Source organism: Salvelinus sp. IW2-2015, unplaced genomic scaffold, assembly GCF_002910315.2.
Source record: "Salvelinus sp. IW2-2015 unplaced genomic scaffold, ASM291031v2 Un_scaffold1068, whole genome shotgun sequence".
NCBI classification, from domain to species: domain Eukaryota; kingdom Metazoa; phylum Chordata; class Actinopteri; order Salmoniformes; family Salmonidae; genus Salvelinus; species Salvelinus sp. IW2-2015.
Window position 1 is genome coordinate 152484 of NW_019942714.1, and position 24258 is coordinate 176741.

The 24258-nt window shown below is 42.8% G+C and overlaps 1 protein-coding gene across 1 annotated transcript in view; it reads right to left on the bottom strand.

Moving 5' to 3' along the window:
* Positions 1-2498: 2498 nt before the first annotated feature.
* The window catches only part of LOC112069646 (leucine-rich repeat-containing protein 17), a 32959-nt gene continuing 11199 nt past the window's right edge, over positions 2499-24258 (bottom strand). The window contains exons 6-8 of the mRNA XM_024136999.2: positions 6834-6989; positions 5516-5657; positions 2499-5370 (exon numbers count right to left, since the gene is read on the bottom strand). Of these exons, the coding sequence (XP_023992767.1) occupies positions 5094-5370; positions 5516-5657; positions 6834-6989 (575 nt within the window). The 3' untranslated portion in view covers positions 2499-5093. The remainder of the gene's footprint in view (positions 5371-5515; positions 5658-6833; positions 6990-24258) is intronic.

A 24258-nucleotide genomic window follows, 5' to 3' on the forward strand; every position in this document is an offset into this window, starting at 1 on the left:
GGGCCAAATATAATTACCCCACGGGCCAAATTTGGCCCGCGGGCCAGAGTTTGACACCCATGGCTTAGATCATCGATGAGTCAAACAAGGCTAAATAATGTGGCCATGTGTCACATGCACCTGGAGAAACTGGACAGACTGGACCTTGAAGGAATATGCCAGTCTTTTATCGGTGTCAACGATAAGCGCAAAAAGGCCTTTGGATCCTTTGCTTGAAGAATGGCAAGTCAAAACACATGTCATTGCCTGGAGAGGAGATGAGAGGAAAGGAGAGCAGAGGAAAGGAGATGACTGGAGAGAGCAGGGGAGAGGATAGGAGAAGAGATGACTGGAGAGCAGGGGAGAGGATAGGAGAAGAGATGACTGGAGAGGAGAATATAGGAGAGGGCTCAAGAGCAGAGCAGAGCAAATGCCCCTGCTGCCCACCCAAGTTTACTTGTAAGTAAAAACAACAGATTGCTTAACCTTGGCCACAATATCTGAACTTGTCTTCATATAACAATGCATAGATTTCTGTTTATATGATTACGGTTATGGTTGTACTTTATTAATCCCTAATCTCTGCCATTACATACAAGAAAAGGTAAAAAAGAAAAAACAGAGCAATGTAATACAATACACTATTAGAAATTATTGTAAAAAAATATATAAAAAAAATAAATGTTCATCCCATGTGTTAGTGAATTTCTAAATATTTTAGAATGGCAGGAAATTAGTTTTCAAATGTTGAGTTATTTCCTGGGGGGCCAGAGCCCCCCGTATAAGGTGAGTCAAAAGGAACACATAACAATAATTCACAAGGGCTATATAGAGAACATAACAAATACAACTGTTTATTATGGATTCTCATAAATATTAAGTTGACATACACTGCGTAGCGTATGTGAATTGACACTACTCTCGCACGCAATTTTGACCCCGTTGATGATGTGGTTTCGGCTTAATTCCCATTGTACAAATGACCCAAGCAATGTATCTGTTTATTTTACCAGCATTGCTCCGTGTAGACTGGAGAAAAATAGACTACTAATTTTACGTGCGATTACACCGTTGACGCTAGCGGACAGATTTGTTATAAGAGATATTATACTTTAGTAATCCACAATTACCTGGTGATGTAAAAATCTAATAATGACATTATCTTCCATATTCCTACAGATACCTTGTAACTGGAGATTCTTTCAAAACAATGACCTACAGTTACCGTGTAGGGCACTGCAAGGTTGGGTGACCAGGGCCATCTGGGACTGCCTCCTGGAGGAATTCAGGCGTGTGAAGGCTACCTATGTCCATAACTTCTTGAGGATGGACACGAGGTCCAGAAGAGGATCTGTAGCTCACCGCCATGTGCCAGAGGAGAAGTCTGCTGCTCTGCAGGATGTTTCAAGGATGGTGTCCAACAACTCAGCAAGAGAGGCAATCCGTGTGCGGGAGATCTTCACCTCCTACTTCTTCGAGGAGGGTGCTGTTCCCTGGCAACACCATAGAATACACTATGCACAACCAAAGGCTCTTTTAAGAGCCATCCACATTGCAATAAGAGTACTTAGCTATGTCAACTGCAGTTTCAATTCCCATTTTCTCTCCCTTTGATTTCTACTTCTCAGGTGAGGGTGCTGTGTAGGTAAGGGTGTGATGTATGTACAAAAACAAAACAGGGTATTTTAAGTCACCCATATTGATTTTTTTTTAGAACAATTAGACACCCTATAACCCACACCTACACACTCATGTATCAATCTGATTGTGTTGTGCAGGCTCAGGTGTATAACTGTGACTCCTTCCACCTTCAAAGAATAGGCAAGAGGGCCAACCATGGAGAAAAGTAAGACACTTCATTATTTACATGTTATATTGTTTGTCCTCGTGTCTGCATGTTTTTCAGTATAAAGTACTCTGCAGCCACTTAGTGTAGACACCAGGTGAGGCCACAAGCACATATTCCTGTTGAACACTGTCTCTTTAACTACCTTATTTTCTCAAAAACAGTCTCTCTCCTTCACTTCATCCCTCTCTCCCCTTCTCCCTAGATCCTCTAGGTTATATCAGCTGTGTCGGTGAACCCCTCCCACATCTGAACTGGCTACATAGAGGGCACAGCATGATCAGAGGTGAGAGGTCACTTGGTCAGGTCAACAGGAAGTATTATTAAAGAGATGCTTTACATTGAAATACAGATAGAGATGTAGTAGTCCCAGAGTTAATGATCCAAGGTCAGTTTTGCATTTCACCTCCTGATGATTGATGACTGACAGTGTTAGAATAAAAAAAATAGGCTTAAACATGATATCTCTCTCATCTGTCTCTCGTCTGCAGGTATGTTTTGATGTGAGAGAGGATGCCAAACCCCAGTCCCATCATCGCCACCTCACCCGCTCTTAAGATAACCTTCGGGTCGACTGGGAGCCCAAGGTTCATAGCTAGGTTCTGAACTAATATGTATACTAAACGTTTTAGGGTCCATACACAGATCAGCTACATAGCTAGCTACACATCCATAGGCATACAGGTTTTTTTATTCTCCACTGCACAATAAGCAAGAAAATAGTTAGCTAGCTACGTTATTTAATCTATCTGCATTGCATGGCAAATATCAGCAAGGCAAGCTTACACAATTGTACATTAAATGTGCAGAAAATGCTTTAGCTAGCTAGATTCTTTACATTCACTGTTTCACAAGACAACAGCCTGGTTTGCTGGTTGTTTCAGGAGTCCATACAATATTAAACAACCAGAATTACAATGTCATACTCATGTCACAACATCCATAAAGCTAGCCAGCTAGCTGGCTAATGTTAGCCAGTCAGGTGGTCTTGTTAAATCGCGATTTTCGTAAATAAACTTTGACAAAAAAATATGCATAATCGTTTGTCTCTACATTAACTGACATATTCCTGTCAACTGTAAATTTTTTGCATGATTCGTTATGCCGTTATAATCACTTACATTTGCTTCCATCCTAGTATTTTTGTCAGCCATATTTGCTAAAGAAAGTCTCCAGCCTTCGGTCGCATATTGCCAGCAGCATACCACCCTGCATACCACTGCTGGCTTGCTTCTGAAGCTAAGCAGGGTTGGTCCTGGTCAGTCCCTGGATGGGAGACCAGGTGCTGCTGGAAGTGGTATTGGAGGGCCAGTAGGAGGCACTCTTTCCTCTGGTCTAAACAAAGATCCCAATGCCCCAGGGCAGTGATTGGGGACACTGCTCTGTGTAGGGTGCCGTCTTTCGGATGGGACGTTAAAAACGGGTGTCCTGACTCTCTGAGGTCATTAAAGATCCCATGGCACTTATCGTAAGAGTAGGGGTGTTAACCCCGGTGTCCTGGCTAAATTCCCAATCTGGCCCTCAACCATCACGGTCACCTAATAATCCCCAGTTTACAATTGGCTCATTCATCCCCCTCCTCTCCCCTGTAACTATTCCCCAGGTCGTTGCTGCAAATGAGAACGTGTTCTCAGTCAACTTACCTGGTAAAATAACGGTAAAATAAAAAAATAAAAAAAATACAAATTAAAAAAAATTGTGTCAAATTCATCATGGGAACCACTCGATATGATTGGTCATCGCCCAGCGGTCGCCGCTGGTGATTTTCCATAAAGTTGGGAAAAGTTTATCTTTTTCACAGCCTCCCACGCCACCTTCGCACCGCCCAAAGGACCCACGCCCTCTCCGGTTCTCACCGCTTTCCTCCCATTGAAATGAATGGGAAGTGGTGTTTCACCGCGCAGCATCTTGTGCTAATTGTACATGGGCTGTCATCACACACTATATGCATTCTATTTCCAGCGTTCGCGCACTTAAAAAAAAACTTTTAGTTTGAATTGGGTTTATGTGGATGGAATGGCTCTCTTTCTCTGGATGATAGTGTCATTGGACCCTTTTCTTAAAGCAGTTACCCCATAATAACAAGTTCCCCTGTGTGTTTTATGTCTGCTAGCAAAGCACATTTTTAGTGACTTGTTTTTGATTTCTAGGGCCAGGGGTGTTGTAACCGCAGGGAAACTAATCAGCAGTGGTTCATGTTTAGTGTGGGGATATGCTAGGAAATGGGTCACATAAAATAAATGTTTACCTATAGTAATATTATACAGGACTGTTTTGTCTGGGACCATTCTGTAGGAATCTAGCAGTTACAGAGTAGCTATGGTACCAAGGCTTATTTCTTGGCAGAGATTACTATGCTTTTAAAAAAAATCTAACATCTTGCCAAATAAATATTCCTGGGCCATGACTATGTTTGGGAAAGGAGCAGGGCTCCTAAATGCTTTGTTGACAGTTTAGACAGTATTTTTAGTATTTGTGTTATGGCAAAATCTTAATATAATTGTGGGAAAATAGCATGAGGAATGGAGGCAGAGCGATTGTTCTGCTGTGTGCTCTCTAAATGAAATGGATTCAGATTGACTCACAATGGGAGTGCAAATGGCATAAACAGTATGGGTGAAAATTTTGAGTAGAACTGCAGTAAATCAAGGCCTACAGACTAATGCCCCATTTATGTAGAGCCATTTTTATTTATTTATTTTTATTTAACTAGGCAAGTCAGTTAAGAACAAATTCTTATTTACAATGACGGCCTACCGAGGAACAGTGGGTTAACTGCCTTGTTCAGGGGCAGAACGACAGATTTTTACCTTGTCAATTCGATCCAGCAACCTTTCGGTTACTGGCCCAACGCTCTAACCACTAGGCTACCTGCCGCCCCAAAAAAATCTATTGAATGCTGGTCACCTCATATTCTGTTTATATACTGTTGTTTACTCACTGTGTATGTATATATTGTATTCTAGATATAGCTCATCCTAATATACCTAATACTGTACATACCATTTTCTCTTCCAAATTATATACTGTCTATACACACCACATGTATATTCTGGATTCTCACACATGCTCAATCCAATATATCTACTTGGATTGTTATTTCTTGATTTCTTGTTTTTTGATTTTTTTGGGACAAAGCAGGAACAACAATATTGAACAAAGTTCAAGTTTACCATCTGATACATAATTCATTTGAATGCTCTATAAAAGGAAGACAAAGTATTTAAAGGTGTTCAAGATGTCAGTCATTCCATCCTGGGCTAGTTTGTTAATTCAACCTGGTGACGTGGTATTTCTGCGGTCCTCTCAGATGTGCCGGTTCCATCTCCTCTAGCTCCTCCTGCAGTTCCATAGATGTGACCCACAATTCCGGATCTGTCTGGCCGTATTCTGTCTGACTGTGCTCTGTCTGGCTGCAGGCTCTGTTGTAGGAGTGAACATAGTCCTCCACACTCTTTCCTCTGAGCTCAGGAGGGGAGTGGCACAGCAGGCCAGAGTGGGTCACCCCTGGGTGCAGACGTAGCCAGTACACCAGGTAGTGGATGCTGGAATATTAATTTATCTATTTATTTCATGGTTTATTTATGAGGGACAGGCCCATTTGAAACATTGACACATTGAATGATTCATGGTCAAATGCATTGTACCTGTAATTAGTTGTTAGGTAACTCTAAAAGTAGTGCTACCCACCTGTAGTCACAGACCCAGGGGTTTCCCCCCAACCTTAGCAGGGACAGGAAATAGAGGTCTTCTAGAACACCATAGTGGAAGAAGTGCAGGTTGTTGTTGGAAAGGTCCAACTCATGGAGGTGGAGAAGGCCAGACAGGGAGGCTGAGAAGCAGAGAAGTGTGATTATCATCATTAGTACGGTCAAACTACACTTAAGAAAAATATAAACGCAACATGTAAAGTGTTGGTCTGATGTTTCATGAGCTGAAATAAAAAGATCCCAGAAATGTTCCATACACACAAAAAGCTTATTTCTCTAATTTTCTGCACAAATGTGTTACATCCCTGTTAGTTAGCATTTCTCTTTTGCCAAGATAATCCATCCACCTGACAGGTGTGGCATATCAAGAAGCTGATTAAACAGCATGATCATTACACAGGAGCACCTTGTGCTTTGGACAATAAAAGGCCACTCTAAAATGTGCAGTTTTGTCACACCACCCAATTCTACAGATATCTCCCAATGCTACAGATTTGAGGGAGCGTGCAATTGGCATGCTGACAGCAGGAATGTCCACCAGAGCTGTTGCCAGAGAATTGAATGTTCATTCGTTTTAGAGAAGTTGGCAGTACGTCAAACTGGCCTCAACGCTACACACGTGGTCTGCGGTTGTGTGTTTGCGAGCGGATTGCTGATGTCAACTTTGTGAACCGAGTGCCCAATGGTGGCGGTGGGGTTATGGTATGGGCCGGCATGTGCTACGGACAATGAACAAAATTGCATTTTATCGATGGCAATTTGCACAGAAATACTGTGACGAGATCATGAGGCCTATTTTTTTAAGGTATCTGTGACCAACCGATGCACATCTGTATTCCCAGTCATGTGAAATTTGTAAATTAAGGCCTAATCAATTTATTTAAATTGACTGATTTCCTTATATGAACTGTAACTCAGTAAAATCTTAAAAATTGTTATATGTTGCGATTTATATTTTAGTTCAATATAATATTTTCTTCCCTTTTTTTAAGTACTTCCAAGACTGTCCTGTGAATTCAAAACAGAATTAGTTCTCTGGCAATGCAAATGCTTCAAACCTCCCATATGTTAGGCATCTGCTGATGGGATACACAACTGTGTTTATAGGTTTCTCCTGGATATCACAGTGAATAGTAAACATATGGTTTTCATTTATCCATGATCTGGTTATGGAATATTCTACCTGTCTGACTCCCACTCATAACAGGTTGATATGATAATCAGGCTTTCTGTCTCTCCGCCTCGTTCTCACTATCTCTCTCTCTCTCTCTCACTTACACACTCACTTACACACACACCTGTGTCCATGTCCTCCAAGTTGTTGTCGCTGAGATTGAGTGACCTTAGGCTTCTGGCCTCCACAAAGTCTCTGGCCTTCAGGCGCCGGAGGGAATTTTGGGACAGGTCCATGTGAACCATGTCCCCTGGGATGTCTGCAGGAACCTCCGCCAGATCTAGAGACCGAGAGGGGAATGGGGGAGATAACGGAGAGAGTTGATGGGTGATAGTCATTCTCTGTCACAATTGTTTTTCCAAAGTTTCCTCTCTAACAGATCGGCATGGAACAAGATGGCTGTAGTTAAAGGGGCAATCTGCAATTGCTACATACATTTTTGGACTTGTGAATTAATGATATGTATCCATTGATTCTTGAAGAATATAACTTCTAAATGCCTCATGAGCTTAGTTCAACTGTCGAACCCCATCAGAACCCCAAATATAGGCTTGTTTTATTCCAATGTTTGTAAATAAAGTAAATGTAAATCAGACACGATATAACCTAAAACATGTTAGAAACTATCATTTTTATATCATGGATAGTCAGTCTTTTCATCCATAGCTCAGTCTGAATTTGAGAGTAGTTCAATTTCTCCAGCCCCATCCCTCAGTTTTTTACCAAAACAGGGGCAGGGAGTTTGCTTTGTTATTGTTTCAACTTCTGATTGCCACTTTAGGGCAATCAGAACTTTTGGCCACTTTTGGGGAAAACTCGAATTTTACAGCTTAGTATCGATAATATTCAAGGAATTCCTGAAGGAATGGTTTTCCAGTTATCGTGGGTTAATTACTATACAGGCAGGACTGGGACTCGCAAAGGTAAACCCTGGAGGAGGGACAGATGGAAAACTGGTAGGGGGACAGTTTGAAACTCTCCTCTGATTGCCCTGTGCAAAGCATCCCCTGGTGCCCTGACAATGGCTCAGTCCTGGATTTATAGTGGTTTACTTTATTCCCAAATAAAATTAAGATGTTATTGTTTCAGAGGGAATGTAGTCTGTTAGATATGGCTTGTTAGATATTACTGCACTGTTGGAGCTAGAAACACAAGTATTTCGCTACACCCGCAACAACATCTGCTAAACATGTGTATGTTACCAATAACATGTGATTTGATTTTAATCTGATTTGGCAAATAGATCGCTGATCCCTTATAAAGAGAGAGAGGAAAATATGCAGAGCGAGATAGGGGGAAGAGGGACAGGGATACTGTACAGTCGTGGCCAAAAGTTTTGAGAATGACACAAATATAAATTTTCACAAAGTCTGCTGCCTCAGTTTGTATGATGGCAATTTGCCTGTACTCCAGAATGTTATGAAGAATGATCAGATGAATTGCAATTAATTTCAAAGTCCCTCTTTGCCATGCAAATTAACTGAATCCCCAAAAAACATTTCCACTGCATTTCAGCCCACCCACAGAAGGACCAGCTGACATCATGTCAGTGATTCTCTCGTTAACACAGGTGTGAGTGTTGACGAGGACAAGGCTGGAGATCACTCTGTCATGCTGATTGAGTTCGAATAACAGACAGGAAGCTTCAAAAGGAGGGTGGTGCTTGGAATCATTGTTCTTCCTCTGTCATCCATGGTTACCTGCAAGGAAACACGTGCCGTCATCATTGCTTTGCACAAAAAGGGCTTCACAGGCAAGGATATTGCTGCCAGTAAGATTGCACCTCAATCAACCTTTTATCGGATCATCAAGAACTTCAAGGAGAGCGGTTCAATTGTTGTGAAGAAGGCTTCAGGGCGCCCAAGAAAGTCCAGCAAGCGCCAGAACAGTCTCCTAAAGTTGATTCAGCTGCGGGATCGGGGCACCACCAGTACAGAGCTTGCTCAGGAATGGCAGCAGGCAGGTGTGAGTGCATCTGCACACACAGTGAGGTGAAGATTTTTGGAGGATGGCCTGGTGTCAAGAAGGGCAGCAAAGAAGCCACTTCTCTCCAGGAAAAACATCAGGGACAGACTGATATTCTGCAAAAGGTACAGGGATTGGACTGCTGAGGACTGGGGTAAAGTAATTTCCTCTGATGAACCCCCTTTCCGATTGTTTGGGGCATCCGGAAAAAAGATTGTCCGGAGAAGACAAGGTGAGCGCTACCATCAGTCCTGTGTCATGCCAACAGTAAAGCATCCTGAGACCATTCATGTGTGGGGTTGCTTCTCAGCCAAGGGAGTTGGCTCACTCACAATTTTGCCTAAGAACACAGCCATGAATAAAGAATGGTACCAACACATCCTCTGAGAGCAACTTCTCCCAACCATCCAGGAACAGTTTGGTGACAAACAATGCCTTTTCCAGCATGATGGAGCACCTTGCCATAAGGCAAAAGTGATAACTAAGTGGCCCGGGGAACAAAACATCAATATTTTGGGTCCATGGCCAGGAAACTCCCCAGACCTTAATCCCATTGAGGCGGGTGGACAAACAAAAACCCACAAATTCTGACAAACTCCAAGCATTTATTATGCAAGAATGGGCTGCCATCAGTCAGGATGTGGCCCAGAAGTTAATTGACAGCATGCCAGGGCGGATTGCAGAGGTCTTGAAAAATAAGGGTCAACACTGCAAATATTGACTCTTTGCATCAACTTCATGTAATTGTCAATAAAAGCCTTTGACACTCATGAAATGCTTGTAATTATACTTCAGTATTCCATAGTAACATCTGACAAAAATATCTAAAGACACTAAGGCAGCAGACTGTGAAAATTAATATTTGTGTCATTCTCAAAACTTTTGGCCACGACTGTATATAAAACCGTGGGATTGAGTCGTAGAGAGTGATAGAGACTGAAAAATAGGACACCTGCCAGCCGTGATCTCCCTCTCTCCAGCTCTGTCTCTAATTGTATGAATCCTCAGAGGAATGGGGGTTTGTCATTCCTGTGGTGTGACGTGGTCTAGTAAGATTTTCACAAACATACGTGTTCTCTGACATACAAAATGGAGTGATTTCTTTCATCTGTCCTGTTGTGTTCGTAGCACGGGTTCTAAGTACTAAACATACACATGCAGATACACATGTACCAGGCATGGCCATAGTGTCTAACCATGAACCCACGTCAAGACATACATCTCTTTTCGTCACTTCCTGTTAAATGCGGAATGAGGGAGAGCTCGGTTTTTTGTTTTGGAAAGTTTGTTGTTTTAAAAGTGTATTGGAAAGTTTATTAGTAGCTTGCTAACTTTTTAGTTTGGATCCAGCGAAGCAGTTGGCATCAGTTGCTGGGACTGCTACTCTCTGTCCAGTCATCCTGCCGACCAAGGCCAGGTCTGAGGAGCTAATTGACAAAGCAGCTAGCCTAGCTGCTAGCTAGCTGCCTATCATGCTAGCGGGGCTTCTTGAGGGCTTGAACGCAGCCCGCTACGAGGTTAGCCATTGTGGCTGGGACCGCGGATTGTCCCGGGTTTGTGGCTGTCTAGATCCCTGCTGTTTGTTGTTTTCAGTCTTTCCTGTGACCTGCCCTGTCTGGAACTGCGATGAGTAACAGCGTAACCTACATTGCTAGCTACCATGACAAAAACCAAAGCCAACGGGAGTACTGTTGAGGACAGTGCTGTCTCTCTATCACAGGTGAAGGATCTTTTAAACGATCAGAAAGAGTTCTACAAGCAGTTGTCACAACACCAAGAAAATAGCTTCATGTGTTTTGTCCAAATACTGGTGGATTCAACTAATAAAATAATGGACGACCTGAGCAGAGAGGTCCAGGACCTAAAGAACAGAATTTGTATTTATTTTTTATTTCACCTTTATTTAACCAGGTAGGCCAGTTGAGAACAAGTTCTCATTTACAACTGCGACCTGGCCAAGATAAAGCAAAGCAATGCGACAAAAACAACATCACAGAGTTTACATAAACAAATGTACAGTCAATAACACAATAGAAAAATATATGTACAGTGTGTGCAAATGTAGAAGAGTAGGGAGGTAAGGCAATAAATAGGACATAGAAGTGAAATAATTCAAATTTAGCATTAACACTGGAGTGATAGATACTGGGGTGCAAAAGAGCAAGAGGATAAATAACAATATGGGGATGAGGTAGTTGGGTGTGCTATTTACAGATTGGCTGTGTACAGGTACAGTGATCGGTAAGCTGCTCTGACAGCTGATGCTTAAAGTTAGAGAGGGAGATATAAGACTCCAGCTTCAGTGATCTTTGCAATTCGTTCCAGTCATTGGCAGCAGAAAACTGGAAGGAAGTGTTGGCTTGGGGATGGCCAGTGAAATATACCTGCTGGAGCGCGTGCTACGGGTAGTATATGGGGCTTTGGTAACAAAACGGATGGCACTGTGATAGACTACGTCCAGTTTGCTGAGTAGAGTGTTGGAGGCTATTTTGTAAATTACATCACCGAAGTCAAGGATTGGTAGGATGGAGAGCACGTGATGCCGCGGAGCTGAGCAGACGTTGACAAACCGAGCTCTTCAAAGTTATTCTATTATTACCTAAATAACAACGTTGAAACAATATTCTAACATCGGCTGATAAATTGTCAAGTACTTACCTTCCCAAAGAGCCATGGACCMCCGACCGAGAGGCAAGAAGYACGACCAAAACGTCGTTGATTCCCAAGATAARGATAACGCTAGCAAGATTAGCATTAGCCCTCATAACTCAGACGACAGTTCCAGACTGTTGCTCTCGGCCTCTTGCGAGCCTGCCGACATGCTGGCTACTCTCCTCCGGGAAATTCAGGARGGTAACAAAGGTCTTTCTATGAAAATTGATAAGAYAACGGCTGAACTCCATTCTTCCATTGACGACCTGAAATCCTCCATGAATGATCTCCTTTTGAGAACGACTGAGGCAGAGTTGCGCATTAGCACAGTTGAAGATASCATCGCTCGACATGACCAGGTCTTGATACAACTGCAAAAGYACAATGCCTACCTCAAAAACAAGGTAGATCAGATGGAGAACCAGAGCAGACGTAGTAATATCCGTGTGGTGGGATTGAAAGAGGACAGCGAGGGCCGTGACCCGGTCCGTTTCTTCACTCAATGGATCCCGGATGTCCTATGGCATAATCAACTTCACCAAGCCACTGGAAATCGAATGCGCCCACAGAACATCAGCGCCGAAACCCCGGCCAGATGAGCCCCCACGGGCCGTCCTGATCAGGTTCCTCCGTTTCCAAGACAGAGAGAAGATACTGCAACTCGCAAGAGCCAAAGGGGACATCACCATCGATGGCAAGAGGGTCAGCCTTTTCCCGGATATGAGCGCGGATCTCGCCAGACGTCGCAAGCAGTTCAGACCTGCCCGCCAAAGCACTGAAGGAGAAGAACATCACCGGCTACCTCATCCACCCTGCGCGGATGAAAGTTCAGTACAAAGGCCGAAGCCATCTTTTCAACACACCGGGAGAAGTGTACACTTTTCTCAAAGAACTGAACAACGTCTGAGCCAGGACGGTCTCTCTGGGGGATAAGATGCAGTTTGTTTGTTTTCTCTTATCCGGACTGAACCGCTGATATCCTCCGGTCGCTATAATTGATTTGTACATTTTCAACTAACCGTATCTTTCCGGGGTGAGTTCTATTACATTTACAGGAGAGTCTATTTTGGTTTAGTCCACATCCACTGGGCAAAGCAAATAAGTGGGTTTAGGCCCACTGCTTTCCCCCTCATTTATGTTAATCTTTCGAAAAGAGACTCAAGCAGCCCTTACCGTGGGCAGTAAATATTCAACCATAAATGTCTATTCACAACGTTTGTTTTCAARTTAGAGAGCTCGCAGGTTTTAGTTTACGCCAAGGTTTAGCTAGTAAGAGCAAGATGGAAAGCGAGCAGCAACGTATCTCTACAAGTGTATTCATGTTTGATTGTTGGGATTGTGGTTTTAGTCTGACAATCGGGGTGGGTGGGATTCTTTATTTTTTCCCCCTTTTTTCTATGTTTATTGTTTCCTTCCTAAAGAGACACATAGGTCACTTCTGTGTTCAAACCAAAGTTGAAACATTTCCTAACTATCTACATATGATAGATTTCCATTCAGTTACATATTTGAAACCCAACCTATGCTTAATCRACTAAAATATGTCACATTCAACMTAAAAGGTTTTAACAGCCCGATTAAAAGGAAAAGAGTCTATACATACCTTAAGAAATTAAAGGCTGACATTGTGTTTTTACAAGAAACACATCTTACAGCCAGTGAACACAAGAAATTGAAGAGGGAATGGGTAGGACAACTTTTTGCGTCCTCTTTTAACACCAAAGCAAGAGGAACTGCAATTTTGATAAGTAGACACATCCCCTTCTGCGTCAACAACACCATCTCTGATCCCTCTGGCAGGTTTGTTTTGGTGCAGGGGCATATGTTTTCAGAGTCTTGGACCCTATTGAATATTTATGCTCCTAACTTCGATGACCATATGTTTATTCAGAATGTCTTCCTTCAGGTTGCTCAAGCACCACCAGGATGGCTACTGGTTGGAGGAGATTTTAATTTTTGTTTAGATACAGTTCTTGATCGGTCCTCTGATAAACCCTCACTTCTTACTAAAGCCAGCAAGCTCACCATGTCATTCATGAAAGATCTCAATTTACTCAACATCTGGAGACAGTTGCACCCACAGGATAGGGACTACTCTTTTTATTCACACCCACACAAGACACACACACGCATAGATAACTTTTTACTATCGACACAACTGTTTCATAGAGTGTTAGATGTCGAGTATCTCCCCAGATTACTTAGTGACCATTCTCCTCTGGTATTATCAATCTCCATTCCTACCAAGGTAAATGGAGCATATAGATGGTGACTAAATTCTACACTCCTAAAGCAACCTGAATTTTGTGCATTCATCAAAGAGCAGATCAATATTTTTACTTTGACAAACAAACCCTCCGCTCCTGACAGTTTCATTCTTTGGGACACATTGAAGGCCTACCTGAGGYGACAGATCATTTCCTATACTAAAGGGCTGAAGWGAAAACACGGTGCYGAACTGAYTGCCCTTGAATCTGAAATCTCAGAGCTAGAGAAAACCTACCAAAGAGGCCCGACTAAAGATCTATACAGGCTTTTGGTAAATAAAAAACTGAAATATAATATTCTGAACACATATCAAGCTGAGAGGGCCATCACTAAATCAAAACAGCATTATTACGAGCTTGGAGAGAAAGCTCACAAAGTATTGGCATGGCAACTGAAAGCAGAGGAAAGTAAGAGGACAATTAATGCTATAGAAACTCTTACTAATGAGATATCTTTCGAACCCTACTGAAATTAATAATACTTTTAAGAAATACTATGAAGACCTCTACACTTCCCAATCAAGCGATGATCTATCAGAGATCGACTCCTTTCTCTCCTCTCTCAACCTCCCACGCCTGTCAGGGGAAGACAGCGAGCGCCTGAGTGAACACTTCTCAGTTCCTGAATTGTTGGAGGCCATTAAATCCTTACCTTCTAATAAATCTCCCGGATCGCTTCCCTCCAGAGTTCTACCTTATGGAGGTACTTAAAAAAGCCAGGGAAGACAACTGCTTTCCAGAGTCTTTCTCTCAAGCAGTGATTACTGTAATCKACAAGAAAGGGAAAAACCCACTAAAGTGCGCCTCCTATAGACCAATCTCTCTCCTTAACACAGATTGTAAACTGGTCACCAAGATGCTATCTAAGAGACTGGAGTCATGTCTTCCCCTGTTGGTCAACCCAGATCAGACTGGCTTCATAATTAATAGATTGTCCTCCAATAATCTCAGAAYGTTKTTTGATATAATTCACCTTGCTAACAAAAACAAAATACCTAGTGTCGCAGTCTCCCTCGACGCTGAAAAGGCCTTTGATAGGGTTGAATGGCCATACCTCTTTCGCGTCTTGGAAAAGTTTGGTTTAGGTACCGTGTTTGTAAATTTGATAAAATCACTCTACAAATCTCCTAACGCTAGGATTGCTACCAATGGGATTACTTCCTCTTCTTTCCCTCTCTATAGGGGGAACAGACAAGGTTGCCCAATTAGCCCCCACCTCTTTGCCCTCGCCATCGAACCGTTGGCTGAGGCTATTAGAACGTGCCCTGACATACATGGCTTTGAGGTGGGCCCCCATACCCATAAATTATCACTCTTTGCAGACGACCTTATCTTATTTCTAACAAACCCAGAACACTCCCTCTCTCACTTGCAGATCCTACTACAGTGTTATAGTTCTTTCTCTGGATATAAGGTCAATTTTGATAAAAGCGAAATCTTACCGTTGTCTGTCTTTGACCATCATACCATCAAGCTCAAGTTTCCTTTTAGATGGTCGCCTATGGGCTTCACATATTTGGGCATAATGGTGGATGGTAATCTGAACAACCTCTATAAACTCAATCTGGCCAGTTTGTTGCAAAAGGTGGAGGGTGACCTTTGTAAATGGATGGACTTACCTCTCACTCTACTGGGTAGAATCAATGTAATTAAAATGAATGTCCTGCCCAGATTTCTATATCTGTTTCAATCTCTCCCTATCCCTGTTCCCGCAGCATTCTTTTCCTCTCTCGACAAGCTGACCAGACGGTTTATCTGGCACGGTAAAACCCCTAGGGTTGGCCTGGATAAACTGACCCTTGATTACAGTCAAGGGGGCTTAAACCTCCCCAATTTTAGAATGTACTACTGGGCAGCACAGTCTAGGTATCTGGCTCAGAGGTTTGACAAGGGTCCCTCTCCCTCATGGTTGAACATTGAAAAGCTTGAGGTAAATGATGACACTGGGGCAGAATTGTTTTACAAATGGGACAGAAAATCTATAAAAACCATCACAGACAACCCTTTAATCATACATTCTGTCCTGGCATGGTGCAAACTGCATGAGCTGTTCGGACGAGGGGAATTCCTTTCCCCTAAAACCCCTTTATGGAACAATAGATTGATTCCTATGTTTTTCCAGAATAGTAACTTTAGACCATGGTCTGATAAGGGGATCACTCTTCTGGAACATTGTTACGAGGAGGGAGTTCTTATGTCTTTTGATCAGCCGAAACAGAAATACCACTTGCCTAACAGGGACTTCTTTAGCTACCTACAACTACGAAACTTTATTAGGGTGTCTCTCAAGGGACAATGGAACCTACCTAAGATGTCACCTATTGAACAACTCTGCCACGCAGACCAACCACTGTTCAAGACCATTTCCCGTGTTTACGATGCTCTTATGTCAGGACTAACACTGCCTGGGCTAGATAAACGGCGACTTAGATGGGGAAAAGATCTGGGTATTGATCTTGATGAGGGTCTATGGAGTGACCTATGCAGGGATGGTGTTACATCCACATTGAACTCCAGATACAGACTGARCCAGTTTAATTTCCTCCATCAGCTCTATATCACCCCATCTAGACTGCACATGTTCAACCCTGATATCTCCTCCCTATGTTTTAGATGTGGCTCAGATGAAGCAACATTCCTCCATTCCACTTGGCAGTGTTCAAAACTACACGGTTTCTGGCAGGGGGTATGCGATACCATATCCTCAATTCACGGGGTTGCATTCCCTTTAGACCCGGAGGTCTGTCTACTGGGCAACTTTACTAACACCAATCTTAGGCAAAGCCATACTATAAAGCTAACAGAAATATTGCTAGCGATTGCCAAGAAATGTATTGCCTTGAAATGGAAATTGGATTCCTCCCTGCCAGTTGCAATGTGACTATCAGAAGTTGATAGTTGTATCCCACTGGAGAAAATTACTTACTGCTTGAGGAATAAGTTAAAGAGATTTTACAGAATTTGGCAACCTTTTATTGACTATATGGAGAATCTCCCCCCACATCACATTGAATGAATCTCTATATTATCCTTATATAATGTTTCACACGTAATGTATAATATGTAGCCTACGGCAGGTGACCATATGATCCAATGTCTCATTTTTTATATTTTTTATTGCATGTTTGTATATATAATTATAATTTGTTTTATTTTTTCTTTCTTTGTTACGCTCGTCTGTTACTGTCACTTTGTCCTATTGTTGTCTAATATCTTTTCACTTTTGTCTTGAATGTTGTTAATTGGAAAATGCAAAAAATAAAAATTTATTTAAAAAAAGGATCGGTAGGATAGTCAGTTTTACGAGGGTATGTTTGGCAGCATGAGTGAAGGAGGCTTTGTTGCAAAATAGGAAGCCGATTCTAGATTTAATTTTGGATTGGAGATGCTTAATGTGAGTCTGGAAGAAGAGTTTACAGTCTGACCAGATACCTAGGTAGTTGTCCACATATTCTAAGTCAGAACCGTCCAAAGTAGTGATGCTAGTCGGGCGGGCGGGTGTGGGCAACAATCGGTTGAAGAGCATGCATTTAGTTTTTGCAGCATTTAAAAGCAGTTGGAAGCCACGGAAGGAGTGTTGTATGGCATTGATGCTCTTTTGGAGGTTTGTTAACACAGTGTCCAAAGAAGGGCCAGATGTATACAGAATGGTGTCGTCTGTGTAGAGGTGGATCAGAGAATCACCAGCAGCAAGAGCGGCATCATTGATATGTACAGAGAAAAGAGTCGGTCCGAGAATTGAACCCTGTGGCACCCCCATAGAGACTGCCAGAGGTCCGGACAACAGGCCTTCCGATTTGACACACTGAACTCTGTCTGAGAAGTAGTTGGTGAACCAGGCAAGGCAGTAATTTGAGAAACCAATGCTATTGAGTCTGCCGATAAGAATGTAGTGATTGACAGAGTCGAAAGCCTTGCCCAGGTCGATGAAGACGGCTGCACAGTACTGTCTTTTATCGATGGCGGTTATGATATCGTTTAGGACCTTGAGCATGGCTGAGGTGCACCCATGACCAGCTCGGAAACCAGATTCCATAGTGGAGAAGGTATGGTGGGATTCGAAATGGTCGGTGATCTGTTTGTTAACTTGGCTTTCGAAGATTTTAGAAAGGCAGGGCAGGATGGATATAGGTCTATAACAGTTTGGGTCTAGAGTGTCTCCCCCTTTGAAGAGGGGGATGACCGCGGCAGCTTTCCAATCTTTGGGGATCTCAGACAATACGAAAGAGAGGTTGAACAGTTTAGTAATAGGGGTTGCAACAATTGCGGCAGATCATTTTAGAAAGAGAGGGTCCAGATTGTCTAGCCCAGCTGATTTGTAGGGATCCAGATTTTGCAGCTCTTTCAGAACATCAGCTGTCTGGATTTGGGTGAAGGAGAAGCAGGGGGGGCCTGTGAATGGTGCTGCAGGGGGTGCTGAGCTGTTGGCCGGGTAGTGGTAGCCAGGTGAAAAGCATGGCTAGCCATAGAAAAATGCTTATTGAAATTCTTGATTATCGTAGATTTATCGGTGGTGACAGTGTTTCCTAGCCTCAGTGCAGTGAGCAGCTGGGAGGAGGTGCTCTTATTCTCCATGGACTTTACAGTGTCCCAAAACTTTTTGGAATTAGTGCTACAGGAAGCAAATTTCTGTTTGAAAAAGCTAGCCTTAGCTTTCCGAACTGACTGAGTATATTGGTTCCTGACTCCCTGAAACGTTGAATATCGTGGGGGCTGTTTGATGCTAATGCAGAACGCCACAGGATATTTTTGTGCTGGTCAAGGGCAGTCAAGTCTGGGGTGAACCAAGGGCTATAACTGTTCTTAGTTCTACATTTTTTGAATGGGGCATACTTATTTAAGATGGCGAGGAAAGCACTTTTAAAAAGCAACCAAGCATCCTCTACTGACGGGATGAGGTCAATATCCTTCCAGGATAGCCGGGCCGGGTCGATTAGAATGGCCTGCTCGCTGAAGTGTTTTAGGCAGCGTTTGACAGTGATGAGGGGTGGTCGTTTGACCGCGGACCCATCACGCACGCAGGCAATGAGGCAGTGATCGCTGAGATCCTGGTTGAAAACAGCAGAGGTGTATTTAGAGGGCAAGTTGGTCAGGATGATATCTAAGAGGGTGCCCATGGTAACGGATTTAGGGTTGTACCTGGTAGGTTCCTTCATAATTTGTGTGAGATTGAGGGCGTCTAGTTTAGATTGTAGGACAGCCGGGGTGTTAAGCATATCCCAGTTTAGGTCACCTAACAGTACGAACTCTGAAGATAGATGGGGGGCAATCAATTCACATATGGTGTCCAGGGCACAGCTGGGGGCTGAAGGGTGTCTATAACAAGCGGCAATGGTGAGAGACTTGTTACTGGAAAGGTGGATTTTTAAAGGTAGAAGCTCGAATTGTTTGGGCACAGACCTGGATAGTATGACAGAACTCTGCAGGCTATTTCTGTAGTAGATTGCAACTCCGCCCCCTTAGGCAGTTTTATCTGTCACGCCCTGATCTGTTTCACCTGTCCTTGTGATTGTCTCTACCCCCTCTAAGTGTCGCTTATTTTCCCTGGTGTATTTATCCCTGTGTTTCCTGTCTCTCTGTGTCAGTTCGTCTTGTATGTTCAAGTCAACCAGCGTCTTTTTCCTGTGCGCCTGCTTTTCTATTCTCTTTACTAGTCTTCCCAGTTTGGACCTTTGCCTGTTTTTCTGGACTCCATACCCGCCTGCCTGACCATTCTGCCTGCCCTGACATCGAGCCTGCCTGCCATTCTGTACCTCTTGAACTCTGAACTGGTTTTGACCTTTTGCCTGTCCACGACCATTCTGTTGCCTATCCCTTATGGATTGTTAATAAACATCTTGGACTCTAATCATCTGCCTCCTATGTCTGCATCTGGGTCTCGCCTTGTGCCCTTATACTATCTTGTCGGAAGATGTTATAGTTAGGGATGGAAATTTCAGGAATTTTGGTGGCCTTCCTAAGCCATGATTCCTCTAACCTCTTAACCTCTACATCACCAGAGGAACAGAGTAGGATAAGGGTACGGCTAAAGGCTATAAGAACTGGTCGTCTAGTGCGTTCGGAACAGAGAGTAAAAGGAGCCGATTTCTGGGCGCGGAAGAATAGATTCAAGGCATAATGTACAGACAAGGGTATGGTAGGATGTGAGTACAGTGGAGGTAAACCTAGGCATTGAGTGACGATGAGAGAGATTTTGTCTAGAGGCACCAGTTAAGCCAGGTGAGGTCACTGCATGTGTGGGTGTGGAACAAAACGGCTATCTAAGGCATATTGGGCAGGGCTAGGGGCTCTACAGTGAAATAAGACAATAATCACTAACCAAAACAGCAATGGACAAGGCATATTGACATTAGGGAGAGGCATGTGTAGCCGAGTGATCATAGGGTCCAATGAGTAGCACGGATGAGTCCGTAGTTGCTGCTATGCTAGGCGAGCTGGAGACACAGTGATTCAGACAGCTAGCGGGACGGGGCTAGCAGACCGGCATCCGGCAACATCGCAACGAAAGAGCCTGTTGAGACCACCTCGGACGGTTACGTCGGCAGACTAGTCGTGATGGATCGGCGGGGCTCTGTGTCAGCAGTAAAGGGTCCAGGCCAATTGGCAAAAGAGGTATTGTAGCCCAAGAAATGGCTGGTGGACCTCTTTGGCTAGCCGGGAGATGGGCCTAGCTCCAGGCTAACTGGTGCTTGCTTCGGGACAGAGACCTTAGCCAGGAGTAGCCACTCGGAGAGCAGCTAGCTAGCTGCGATGATCCGGTGTAAAGGTTCAGAGTTTGAGGTAGGAATTCGGAGATGTGGTAGAGAAAAAGCAGTCCGATATGCTCTGGGCTGATATCGCGCTGTGCAGACTGGCAGGAATTGACTGGGTTGAGGCTGGCTGATGTCCGAGTTAATGGTGAGGACCGCTAGCAGTGGCAAACTGACTACTAGCTAGTAGCTAGTTAGCTGGCTAGCTCCTGAAGGGGGTTCCGGTTCTAAACTATAAAAATAGCAGATCCGTACCACATTGGGTGAGGCGGGTTGCAGGAGAGTATATTCAGTCCGTAGATGGAAAATGAGATTAAAATATATACAAAATATATTTGAAGAAAAATATATATACACGGGACAGGACAAGACAAAGACACACGTCCGACTGCTACGCCATCTTGGATTGAGATCCAAGCTTGCAGTTCTCCCAGGGTCAGCTCGATGAGGTGAAACAGGAGAACGACAAGATGACGTCAATCTGTAAGTCATTGAGAGAGGACATCAGTTCTGTCTGTGAATCCATGATAACAATGATGGATAAATCAGACTTGAGGGACAATCAAGGCGGAATAACATGCTTGTGGACGGAATTGCAGATTCTCCACATGAGACCAGGACGGAGTCTGAGGACAAACTGAGGGAAATGATCACTGAGAATTTGAAGATGGACCACAGGAAGATTGAGGAGGAGCGTTCCCACAGGACTGGAAAACCCACCACCGGCCCAGGTGACATGCCCAGGCCGATAGTGGTCAAGTTCCTGAGGTTCTTGAGGTACAAGGACAAGATAGCTGTTCTGGAAAGAGCCAACAAGGACCATCCTGAAGCTGTGCGCCAGAAGAGGAAAGAACTTATCTCAGCCATGAAAGCTGCCAGAGCATGTGGGGACATTGCTTATATCCGCTATGACAGGCTCATTGTTCACCCTCCCTCTCAGAAGTCTGGAAAGGATGAGAGAGCCAAGCATATGGGTTCGTAGCTTCAATCCCGCAGCACGCACACACACACACACACACACACACACACACACACACACACACACACACACACACACACACACACACACACACACACACACACACACACACACACACACACACACACACACACACACACACACACAACACACACACACACACACACACACACGCACACACACCAATTGATTAATGGACTGCTGAATTAATATATTTTTCTCTTGCTTTGTTTGCTCTTTTCCATATTATTTCTATCTCTGATAAGCTACCCTGGAAAAGGCTGAACATAGCCCATATTAATATATGTAGCCTTGGAAATAAGGTTCATGATATCAATATCTTGCTAACATCAGATAACATTCATATATTAGCCGTTTCTGAGACTCACTTAGATATTTCATTTGATGACACAGCAGTAGCAATACAAGGATATAACAAATATAGAAGAGACAGAAATTCTTATGGGGGAGGTGTTGCTCCATATATTCAGAGCCATATCCCTGTAATGCTTAGAGAAGATCTTATGTCAAGTGTTATTGAAGTGTTGTGGTTACAGGTTCACTTGGCACATCTGAAGGCTTTTCTAACAGTCAGTATCTAAATAATATATGTGAAATGCTTGATAGTGTATGTTATGTAAACAGAGAGGTCTACTTTCTTGGGGACCTGAATATTGACTGGTTTTCATCAAGCTGTCTGCTCAAGAGGAAGCTTCTCACAGTAACCAGCGCCTGTAATCTGGTTCAGGTTATTAATAAACCTACCAGGGTGTTAACAAACACTACAGGAACAAGATCATCCACATGTGTCAATAGCATTTTTTCTAATATTGTAGAACTTTGTTCTAAAGCTGTATCTGTACCCATTGGATGCAGTGATCACAATCTAGTGATTGTGGAAAGCCAAAGTTCCAAAAGCTGGCCCTAAAATAGTGTATAAGAGATCATACAAAATATTTTGCTGTGACTCTTATGTGGATAATGTTAAAAATATTTGTTGGTCTGATGTGATAAATAAGAAGCATCCAGACGCTGCACTTGATGAATTTATGAAATTGCTTCTTCCAATTATTGATAAACATGCACCTGTTAAGAAACTGACTGTTAGAACTGTTAAGGCTCAATGGATTGACGAGGAATTGAAAAACTGTATGGTTGAAAGAGATGGGGCAAAAGCAGTGGCTAATAAGTCTGCCTGCACATCTGACTGGCTGACTTACTGCAAATCGAGAAATTATGGTACTAAACTCAACAAAAAGAAGAAGAAACTGTATTATGAAGCCAAGATCAATAATATAAAGAGAYATGGAAAAAAAACTTTGGAGTATTTTAAATGAAATTATGGGCAGAAATACAAATTCAACTCAATCTTTCATCGAATCAGATGGCTTATTTATCACAAAACCATCAGCCAATTATTTTAATGATTACTTCATTGGAAAAGTGGGCAAACTTAGGCAGGAAATGCCAATAATGAACAGTGAGCCATCATATTCATACATAAAAAAACTAATAATGAAAGAAAAGCATTGCAAGTTTGAATTTTATAAAGTTAGTGTGGGAGAGGTGGGGAAATGATTGTTATCGATCAATAATGACAAAAATATAATTGACAACTTAGATGGAAAGCTACTGAGGATGGTAGCTGACTCTATAACCACTCCAACCTGTCATATCTTTAATCTGAGCCTAGAGGAAAGTCTTTGTCATCAGGCCTGGAGGGAAGCCAAAGTCATTTCGCTACCCAAGAGTGGTAAAGTGGCCTTTACTGGTTCTAACGGCAGACCTATAAGCTTGCTGCCAGCTCTTAGCAAACTGTTCGAAAAATGGTGTTTGACCAAATACAATGCTATTTCTCTGTAAACAAATTAACAACAGACTTTCAGCATGCTTATTGAGAAGGGCACTAAACATGTACTGAACTGACACAAATGACTGATGACTGGTTGAAAGAAATTGATAATAAGAAGATTGTGGGAGCTGTACTGTTAGATTCCAGTCAAGCATTTGATATTATTGACCATAACCTGTTGTTGAAAAAACAGGCCTTATTGCTTAATCAACCTCTGCCATTCAGAGCTATCTATCTAATAGAACTCAAAGGGTTTTCTTAAATGGAAGCTTCTCTAATGTCAAACATGTAAAGTGTGGTGTACCGCAGGGCAGCTCTCTAGGCCCTCTACTCTTTTCTATTTTTACCAATGACCTGCCAATGGCATTAAACAAAGCATGTGTGTCCATGTATGCTGATGATTTAACCATACACGCATCAGCAACCACGGCTAATAAAGTCACTGAAAGCATTAACAAAGAGTTGGCGTTACCTTGGATTGTAAACTGTCATTGTTAGAACGTATAGATTCAATGGTTGAAAAGATAGAGGTCTGTCCGTAATAAAGCAGACACCACACTCCACAAAGCAAGTCCTGCAGGTTCTAGTTTTATCTTATCTTGGTTATTGTCCAGTCATATGGTCAAGTGCTGCAAAGAAAGACCTAGTTAAGCTGCAGCTGGCCAAGAACAGAGCGCTACGTATTGCTCTTCATTGTAATCAGAGGGCTGATATAAATACTATGCATGCCAGTCTTTCTTCGCTAAGAGTTGAGGAGAGACTGACTGCATCACTTCTTCTTTTTATAAAAAACATTAATGTGTTGAAAATCCCAAATAGTCAACTTACACACAACTCTTACACACACACTTACCCCACCAGACATGCCACCAGGGGTCTTTTCACAGTCCCCAAATCCAGAACAAATTCATAAAAGTGTACAGTATTATATAGAGCCATTATTGCATGGAACTCTGTTCCATCTCATATTGTTCAAGTTAACAGGAAACCTGGTTTAAAAAAACAGATAAAGCAACACCTTTTTATTTTTATTTATTTTACCTTTATTTAACTAGGCAAGTCAGTTAAGAACGAATTGAACTGCC